Source organism: Notechis scutatus, chromosome 3 (genome assembly GCF_049901735.1).
Source record: "Notechis scutatus isolate UNSWTSFEM ecotype Mainland chromosome 3, rNotScu1.2, whole genome shotgun sequence".
Lineage (NCBI taxonomy): Eukaryota > Metazoa > Chordata > Lepidosauria > Squamata > Elapidae > Notechis > Notechis scutatus.
The window spans coordinates 174,448,773-174,459,245 of NC_142011.1; the positions used below are offsets into that span (position 1 = coordinate 174,448,773).

At 35.0% G+C, this 10,473-nt stretch overlaps 1 protein-coding gene and 1 long non-coding RNA gene across 4 annotated transcripts in view; one reads left to right on the forward strand and one right to left on the reverse strand.

The window, feature by feature from the left end:
* The window catches only part of PREX2 (phosphatidylinositol-3,4,5-trisphosphate dependent Rac exchange factor 2), a 124,258-nt gene that overhangs the window by 108,558 nt on the left and 5,227 nt on the right, over window positions 1–10,473 (forward strand). For both annotated transcript variants that reach the window (XM_087961822.1, XM_026691848.2), the window contains exons 37-39: window positions 981–1,171; window positions 4,669–4,771; window positions 6,385–6,452. In XM_087961822.1, coding sequence (XP_087817948.1) covers window positions 981–1,171; window positions 4,669–4,771; window positions 6,385–6,452 — 362 coding nt within the window. The remainder of the gene's footprint in view (window positions 1–980; window positions 1,172–4,668; window positions 4,772–6,384; window positions 6,453–10,473) is intronic.
* The window catches only part of LOC148131488 (uncharacterized), a 79,549-nt gene that overhangs the window by 60,464 nt on the left and 8,612 nt on the right, over window positions 1–10,473 (reverse strand). The gene's annotated exons all lie outside the window — the stretch shown is intronic.

The window sequence follows — 10,473 nt, forward strand, 5'->3', positions numbered from 1 at the left end:
CAGTGCTGTTGTAACTTCGAATAATCATTAAATGAATGGTTGTAAGTTGAGGTCTACCTGTATTGTGAAGCAGTGCATGCTGCTACAGGAACAAAAATGCATTATATTTCATATACATGAATATAATTTAAATTGCATGAAATACCTTCATTGTCCCACAGTAATCAAATTTAAGTGCTGAATATTGAGAAATTGGAAAGGTCCCATCTATCTTCCAAGCCTGTTAGATTTACAGCTGCAATTAATTTGTTTGGCATGGTGAATGACTAAAATGTAAGTTTAAAGATGTCAGATATCACATTTGTTTTCATTTCATGGTATGAGATTTTCAGTCTGTTGAGGGCACCATTGTTGGACTGTGCTAAGCCTTAATCTGGTCAATGTTTTCAGAAAAAAATTATGTTGTAGTAAAAGATTTACAGTTAATGTCTAGTTGTCATATGTGTTTATTAGAGTCACTAGATAGAATAGTATAACTACTCTAGTGCAGTGAAAAGCTATTAAGAAAGAACTGAAGTGAAAGATAATGCCTAAGAGATTGCCAAAGAATTGAAGTGAAAGATAATGCCTAAGAGATTGCCATAAAGAGGCATGGTGAACAAAATTAGACCCATATGAGAAAACCTTTTCTCTGTGGTTCCCAGGCTTTGTAATGTAATGCAATCACTTATCTCTTCCGTAAATTTTAATGATTTTAATCTTGCCTGATTTTAATAGTATTGCATTGATTTCACTTGTATATTTTATATTTTATGTTTTTGCTTGTTATCGGTTACTGTAGGTGTTGTATAGTCAGAACTGCAGGATTTAAGGTTAATAAATGGTCATCATATGACTTATAGAAAGAATAAAATAGGACTTCATCCTTATAGGATGTTCAAGACAGCTGCATTTTTTCAAAATTTTGTTGAACTTATAATGAACCCACATGTTCAGTATATTGTCTTTTAATGATAATAGCATTGTATTTTACTTGGCAGCTAATGAGGCCTGTCAATTCTTTGGATGAGCTTTACCGATTAATGGCGTCTTTCATAAGATCCAAGCGCACAGCAGCTTGTGCCTACACAGCTTGTGGTGCTTCTGGAGTTGGACTACTGTCTGTCTCTTCAGAACTCTGCAGCCGGCTGGGAGCTTGCCACATCGTCTTATGCAACAGTGGAGTTCATCGGTATGGTAATTTATCTTTTTGTAAAAATTACTAATAATTGCAGTCCAGATTCAAGAATAAGAACATGGGTATGGATATCAATAACTACCTTGCAATTATTTATGCTGCTCCTCCGGTCATTAGCAATATAGAACTGTCTCACAGAAAATTGTAAAATAATTCCAATAGAATGAGTGGAATTCTATTGGGCCATCATGATAATATGTAGCATTTTTCATATTCTATAAAATATATATTTTAAAATGGAATTGACATTTGCCAAAAGAAATTGGTTCTACAAGCATATCCTAGAATTCTTCAATACATGATGATATTGCCAAGTTCTCTCAACAGATTGAGGTGTCATTCTATATATTGCATTAGACCAGGGGTGTCCAACCTTGGCAATTTTAAGACTTGTGGACTTCAACTCCCAGAGTTCCTCAGCCAGCAAAGCTGGCTGAGGAACTCTGGGAGTTGAAGTCCACAAGTCTTAAAATTGCCAAGGTTGGACACCCCTGCATTAGACCCTTAGGTTCAACTCAAGACATAGTGTATAACAAAAACTGCTCTGAAACTGTTTCTAAGTGCTTCCAACCTTATCTAAAATTATTCTTTTTCCTTAGCAAACAATAGTAGACTATGTTTCTCTAACATTCATCTGGATTACCCCAATAAACTCAGAACCAGGCCTTATTTTATTTTGCAACAATGAGTACTTCACATTTCAAAAATTACATTTGCATTTGATGCTATTGTACTGTTCCATCAGTATGCCTTTTATCCAAATCTGTTACAGATAGATCTTAACTTACAAATGAGCCAGGAATTTTGGTTGTACGTTGTTACAGAAAGGAATTCACTATCTTTTTACGTTGTGAGCTATGTACAGTATTTATGATGGGGTTGTTAGTGTTTGGGGATTAACCCCTAGCAGAGTATTGCAGCAGTAGTCAAACCAGGCAGCCAAACGAGAGTGGAAGGGCCCCAGAGTATACACACACTGAACACAAACACTGTTTGTAGTTTAAATAGTTTTTAATCCATTTAGAGTTTAAAGCATTGTCATTCAGTCCAATAGTCATTCACTATATTTCCATCCAGTAAGACTCACTATTACAGTCCAAATTAAGAGTCCTTACAATATCTTTATCAGCCGATAAAGATATCTTCTCCTCCTCCGGTGCCTCTCTCCAGAGGAACAAACGCTGGATATTCAGCAAGACGCTCAAACAGTAGAACAGTTGAATTCAGCAGTAAATCAGCAAACAGTAGCAGACAGAATCATCTCAGTCACAGGCACAGTTACAGTCAGTACTCACAGTTAATCACAGTAACACACAGTTAGTCGCAGTAACACACAGTAAGCTTTCCAGCTTCTAATGCTTCCTTATATTGTAACTTCTAACCGCACCCTTAATCGGCTAATTGCCTGCAGCATTGTGCTTAAAGTGATAAGCACTTAAACCATGATATCTAAGTTTTATATATTTATTCACCCAAACCATATTTGGTATCAATGTTATACCTAACAGGGGTTGCCAAAAAGAACATTTTGTTTTAAAAAGTTAGAAATGGCTCATTAAGTCATTCAGCTATTTTAACTATAACAAGCAGACAAATGTACTCATAAACCTTACAGAGATCTTTATATTAACCATGTGAATATCTTGACAAGAAAGTAGGAGTATTATACGACGTGGCCCTGAAGCTTGTTTATACTGAATATCAGCCATATCATGTCTTAAGCATGAACAGTAATGCCTGTACAGAATCATATTCTTTTAATTTTTCTTTATAGTGTATAGATGTACAAATAATTAAGTTACTTGTGGCTAGAACTATAAAATAATTTTCTGACTTCTTAGCTTATGAAAGGCCCCCAGTTTTCCAGAATAAGTGCCAGGAACATAAGAAGCTATCTATCAATCTTTCTTTAGTGGAGATCTTTTTGAAAATAGAAATGAACTATTTATACAATTGCAGTACAATAAGTTTATGGATTCACTTTTGGTTCATAAAACACAATTTGAGCCATCTTTCCCACTGGGCTCTTGCTCTGTATTAAAATAGTTTTGCTCGGTTTCCAAAAAAAGAAAAAGTAATAATGGCTATATTGGAATTATAACTGTCAATTGCAATTAGTACAATTCATTATTTTATAACAATAAGATTGTTTTTAAACTGCCTCTGATATAAACTTCAATTTTTCTGTTTGATTCTCATTACCTAGATTTGTTATTATTCTCTATAACACTCAATATCTAAAAGAAAAAATAAAGTGCATGCTAGAAATTAGGACAGCAATGAAGGTTTTATACCTTAGGGGCAGGTTGTTTTAGCGGGAAAAACTGCATTATTAACTATTGCAATTGTAGATATAAAACAAACTATCACAATATTGAAATGGATGGCAAATAAAGACTGAAATAAAACCTCGAATTCTTTAAATGTTCTGTGACTTCTTGAAATTGGGACCATGAAATCTAGGACTCTTGGATACCTTAGTCTGTGTTTTGGTTTCTGTATATGCATATATGCATTCAAATAAAATATTTGAAGATGGTACATATCTCTGAGGGAGTATGGTTGCATGGTACTTCTAGAGGCAATATTTAACTATTTTGTTACACAGGCTACTTCCCTTTGCCTAATAATACAGAGTTTTGGAAATCTCTGTGTTTTGAATAAAATCCTAATATAATTGACATTCTCATGAAAAACCTAATTTATTTAAAGGTCATTGATAAGTGAAATCCAGCAAAGTTAATAGAATGAGTAAATAGTAGAAGGAAAAGCTGGTAGGATATTTATTTAGCAAATGAGAATATAAAATCTAAAATTAATATTTTAAATAGTTTTTAAAGTTATTCAGTAAAAAGTATAATTAGTTATAATTGTTTGAAGCGTATATGAGAGTTTTATGGAAGTCGGGAAGGGAAGAAGTGATAAAATATACATCACAATGTTGTGATACAAACTCTGCCCCTTACATACTTGTGTGCTATTTTGTGACATAAGCCTGAAGGGGAAGAGTGCATCATGACATTGCTAGACATGTTTTATTATTTGGGCATAATCTTGGCTAGCTGCAGATGACTGGGATATTAATTGCTGGTTTGATTCTTGATACTTTTTTAATTTCAGGGAAGAGAATTAAATATCTAATATCCAACAGCTGAAAAAGAAGCAGAGTAAAAATGCAAAAAAGAGTTCTTGTACCATAATATTTCACTGTAATATATAGTTCTTCCTTTTAAGCCTTATAGTATTATGTGGAACATGTTTAGATTTATTATCAGACATAAAAATTTGAAAATGAAAATGTTAAAGCAGCTTACAGCAAATTATAATGCCATTATAATTCTTATCTGACTTATGGTTAATGCATTAACTTTATAGATAGCCTTAAAAATACCAACATTGAATGTGTTTGTAAGCCACCTGGGACCACCTATGTGTGAGTTATAAATTTGTTTAATATATAATATTAATTGATTTCTCGGATTTTGGTTTAGTTGCACTTTGAGCATCACTTTAGAGCAAGCAATCATTCTTGCTCGGAGTCATGGTTTACCTCCTCGCTATATCCTCCAAGCTACAGATGTGATGCGCAAGCAAGTAAGTTATATCTCTCTTCAGTGGTCTTTTTTCAAGGTTATACATACACAACTTAAAGAGATACAATTGTTTTAATGTATTTATCTTCATAGGACCATAGTTCTAGCCATCAGCTTGAGCTCATTGCCCTTCTCTAAATTCTTGCAATTTCCCTAAGCCTAGATTCCTGTTTTGGAAATTATTCTCTGCCTAAAATTGCATTTGCCTTTTTTTTTTTTTTTTTTGTAACTACATGGCTCGTATTCAGTTTGCAATCAATTATTATTCTAGCATCTTGCTTTTAAGTGCCCTTACCAAGCCAAGGATCCCATATCCTATGTCTGTAACAACCTGGAATTATCAGTTAATTTTTTCTTTATTCTCAATTCATTTCTCTGCCCTAGCAAGATCATTTAAAATTTCATGTTAGTCTTCTAAGATATTCGAGTTAAACGTTTTAATGATTTTCAGTATTTTAATGGTTTACTATTTTTATTGCTTTAAAATGTTTTAAAGATTTTAATTGTAATATATGTTTCTGAATTGTAAGCTGCCCAGAATCTTTTGCTGAGATGGGCGACTATAGAAAACAAACAAACAAACAAATAACGAAGAAATAAAATAAGCTGTCTAGCCATTTTGAATTATCTGAATTATTGGTTCCACATTCCTTCTACTTGTTAATACCCATCAGCAATAAAATATGGAACATTCCAGGACTCAGTACTGAATCCTGTGGCCTCACATTTCAGTTTGATGAGGAACCATTGATTAGTGTTATTTGAATGGATTTTCAAGCCAGCAATATACTCACTGAATTAGAAGGATGTCTAGCCTATATTTGTCAAGTATATTGTTAAAAATATGTAGTACTTGGATTGAAAACCAAGAAAGTGCTCTGGAGTTGCATGCGTGCTATACCTATCAATGTTTCCTTAAAGAACTGTAGGTTCAATAACAGAAAATTACATGTTTGAATTAGAGAAGTACCAGCATGTGCTACAAGGTATTTTGGAATGGCATGGGTACAGTGTTGACCCACCTCATTTACTCAAATGCATATTTTCTTGAAATTGTGCAGCTATTTTTTTTTTTACAAATATTTTTACTACCGGTTCTGTGGGCGTCGCTAGGTGGGAGTAGCCATGTGACTGGGTGGGCATGGCTTTTTTTTCAGTACCCCCTGCACTCTGTTTTTTTGCCTCCTGGGCTCCAGGGAAGCCTCCTGGGTGAAGCAGTAAGACAGCGAAGGGGATCCCAGAACAGCTGATCGTTAAGAGGGGGGGAAAAAAGAAATACCAGTTTGGCTGAACCGGTAGCTGTTTTTTACTACTGGTTGGGGCGAACAGTAACATTTTTTACTACCGGTTCACACGAACCAGGCCAAACCGGTAGAATACTACCACTGATACAAGTCCTAGAAAAGATGGTTTCTTTAAAGAGACACTGAGAGTTGGGCAGGACAAGAACATAACAACACTTTCTACCAGCATTTTTATGCATATATTTCTGATGTACAAGTAAAAATAATTATTTATATATTTTTCCTTTTTGAAGGTTGTTTTGGTAATTACCATAGCAAATGTTTTTTTAAAAAACTGTATGGGCAGCACAACTATTTTTCATTTTTACAGGGAGCAAGAGTTCAAAATACTGCAAAGAATTTAGGAGTTAGGGACCGAACACCACCGTCTGCTCCAAGGTAACTTAACATTTCAATCTTTTTCTTTTTCCTGAAATAATTTTAACAATTTTTGCCAGGTATATTTCCTGGATTTGAAATAATATTTAAATACAGAATTTTTTCCCCTTTTAGAATCAGTTTTTAATGTAATTATTTTTTACTTAGCAATTGGTTTCTCAAGAACATCATCAAGTTTAGGAAATGTAATACTAGAGAAAAGTGATGTTTTTTTTACAAAGAGGCCATTAAAACTAGTACACGAAGAACTCTTGATACTAAAGATATTACAGCACAAATATTACATCTTGCTCACAACACAGAATGTGCTTAGCTACATCCTGAAGAGATGTCAGTGAATCTTTGAAAGAATTATTCATATTAAAGCTGTATTTTGAAGCCTCCAAATATTTCTGTAGTTTAGGTAAATTTCTAAAGTAGAAAATAAATACTAAATGTTGGTTATGACATCTTCCTAAACTACAGTGATCCCTTCCATTTAATTAGGGGCAGAATTGGGAAAAGCAGTAGCAGAATCTTCTTTGCATTCTTTTCTACTTGCTATTAAGAGATGCCATTGGAGATATATAAATACAGGAATAACATGTTGACGCATGGGGGGAAAACCCAAAATATACATTTATTCTCTGATCAAATGTTGAAGAATTCTCTAGCTGAGGATCATTTCAGTTGGTGACAGATCTAATTGGGGATCAACATGAGCCTCCTACTAATCTTGTGACACTATTGCAAGTCCCAAAAATAAAATTGCAATTTCTCACTATCCTACAAAACATGTTTTCAAATAATGAGAATTACAAGCTGAAACTGCCAAATTTTGCTGTGTTGCCTGGGGCTGAATTGTGTGAATTTGAAGGAGATGTCTGGCTTTTATTACCTTCCATTATAATGGTGGGACTATTTAAAGGGCTTGACATATGTGTCGTCCTCGTTTAGCAACCATAATTGGAACTGGCAACTAGGTCACTAAATGGAAAATCACAGGACTGTGACTGTGCTTATGATTTTACTTCAGCTTTACTTTTTCCCCACACCTGCCCTCAATGGAATGCTCATCCTAGTGCTGGGTTAGTTAACAAGAAGGAAATTAATGCTTATATTAATTGGACAGGAAAGGGTTATAAGAGAGTAAGCAGGCACATAATGGGAAATGCATCAAAAGAAATGTGCTGACTCTGGTTGTTTGTCTACCACTCTCAGGGCTGAAAACTGTGAGTATGCTAGGCAGATAGCCAGAGTGTTCTCCATTGGATGCCTGCTTATTCTCATATAACTCCTTCTTTTCCAATCTCTTCACTCTGCAAAGGGAGAAAACGGGGGGGAAGGGGGGGGAAATAGGTCAGGCACAAATATACTTGCTGTCTGTAATGACTGAGAAAGAGAAAGATGGTACAAATGTCATAAATATGCGCTTTGGTCACAAAATTATTTTTTTTAGCATTGTCATAACTCTAAACAGTCATTGCAGAAGGCAGTCAGTCAGTGAAGTCTACCTGGAGACCTGATCCTGACACTATGATGAGCACACATGCCAACAGCATCAGCTATCTTTTCTTCTTTGTGCTTTGGTATTAATCAGAGAAGAACAAGGCATTTTTTACTGACAAGGCAATGAACATTGACCAATGTCTACAAGCATTGTAAACTTGTAAACAAGTCAACTGTTTTGATTTTACAGCACTCTGAAATCCTAACACATTTAGAAATAGGCAGCCTAGTCAATCCATTTTAATCAAAAGACTTTGGCAATAATCAAGTTGATGGGAATGCTCTGAATATTGGTAGCATGAGAACTTGTAAGGGAGAATGATAATGCCCCCATGAGGTCTTTGAATCTCAGACGAACATGGTGCTGGATTGGGTAGACCTTGGATCTTATTTAGTAGTATGACAATTCTTATTTAGAATATAAGTTTAATATTATAGTTATTTCATATGTATTTGATTTTATATTTCATGCAAAAGGTTTTAGTGCTACATTTTATTGCTGTATCTTTATCTGGATCAATATTGTCCAAGAATATATTGTTTTATTTTTTTTAAAGAAAGTATTATTAGTTTAGATTGTTGAGAATGTATTTTCATGCAGTGATGAATTAATGCATATAAAACTTAAATGGACAAGTCCTAAAGACTGAATTATACTCTTGTCCCACAGAGATCATTACAATCAATTTTGCTTACAGACTGCCCTTCTCTATCTAGATTGAAATGTAATAATTGTATTGAAAAATAATTAATTTGTATTTGTAGAGACATAAGTTAGAGTCTTAATTATAATAAGGTTTAATGGAACAAAGTTTATCTTTGAAATATCCGCTTAGTGAATTATTTAGACATCTTAATGTATATTGAATTTATTTTACTTGCTGAGCAACAGAAAGAAACATGCTTTTATGCTAATTATTTTGTAGTAAATTATATTCATGGAAGAACCAGACATTTGCCTGTGTCTTTTTATGTAGAGACTTGTGTGCTTCATTTATTGCTTTGGACTTGAAGCAAATTTATAATGACTAGGTTTGATTAAATTTCCCTATATTTAACTGCTCTTTCATTGTTGAAAAGGTTCTTTGATACAAAATTCACTACATCTCTCCATTTGAAACATTTATTCTAGGTTTTATGTTTAACAAAAATTAAACAGAAAAAAGTTGATTTTCTGTGATGTTAACTGCATATATAGAATCTTCCCATTTCCAAAGCAAAATTCATATTTTGCCTCAGTCAATCAGAGAGATAACCTTTAAGATAAATAGGTTCACACACACACCCCAATCTTGAATTTAGAACATATAGTTTAAGATAAGTTCCAATTGGGTCACCAGGAACAGAGATTTAGTCTTCCACGCTTTCAGACTCATGCTGACACTCATTCTCAGGGAAATTTTTTGGAAAAATTTTCTTTTAGTTCTTGGGGAAATTTATTTATTTTTTAATACATTTTTATTCAAACCTCTGATACCAACCCAGATTGAATTTGGCAACCTTATCCTAGAAAACATAAATTTGCCTTGAGTTCTAAGACAATGTCTTTTAAAAAGGGATAAGAGACAGATATTACTTGCTTCAATGATCCAAAGGAACACATGGGTAATCTCTCCCTATCGGTCAGGTGCAAAAGATCAGGACCATACATGAAGTTCCAAATAAACTGATTTATTGTTCATACCTTGCCTATACATGGGTATCTACTTAATAACAATTAGCACTATTTTGTGCTAGATAAGGATTAATAGAATTCAAAGGGGGAGAGATGGACTTGGTCCCTTTGTGGCGACATAAATTTCTACACTGATTCCTTTTTTGACTCTGCTACCGGAGTCTGCCATTCCTTCTCCTACAATGTTCTTCCTAGTCCTAAAACATAAAATATATTGTGATATTTGATATTACAATATTAACAAAGTAGAAAAGGCTAGCCTATCTTATCTTTTGTTATTGTCATGACTGGAACTTAAAGAAAGGGTGGAAATTTGGATTGCTCTCTGTAGAAGTGGTGGTCCCCAATAAATGTGATGAGAATCTCCTAGAGCAGGGATCCCCAACCTTTTCGACGCCGCGACCCGGTTCCGACATCAGCTGGGCGCCGCGTCCCGGTACCGGCGTCAACTGGCGCCGCCATCTTTTATGACGAAAAGGCGCTCCGTGACGCCACCGGAAGCGCTGTTTCGTCATAAAAAGATGGCGCTAGCGCTTCTGGTGAGCTTTTTCGGGTAGAAATGGCTTTCTACCCGGAAAAGCTCACGAAAGCAGCTGGCGCGCCATCTTTTATGATTTAAACAGCGCCCGGCGGCTTTCTCACCCGGAAAAGCTCACCAGAAGCGCTTTTTACCAAAAAGATGGCGGCGCCCAGCAACCAGCGGCCCGGTAAGGCTTGTTCCGCGTCGGTACCGGTCCGCGGACCGGCGGTTGGGGACCCCTGTCCTAGAGTGTTAATTATGGGAACATGTCATCTTGCAACCATACATACATACATACATACATACATACATGCATGCATACATACATACATACATAC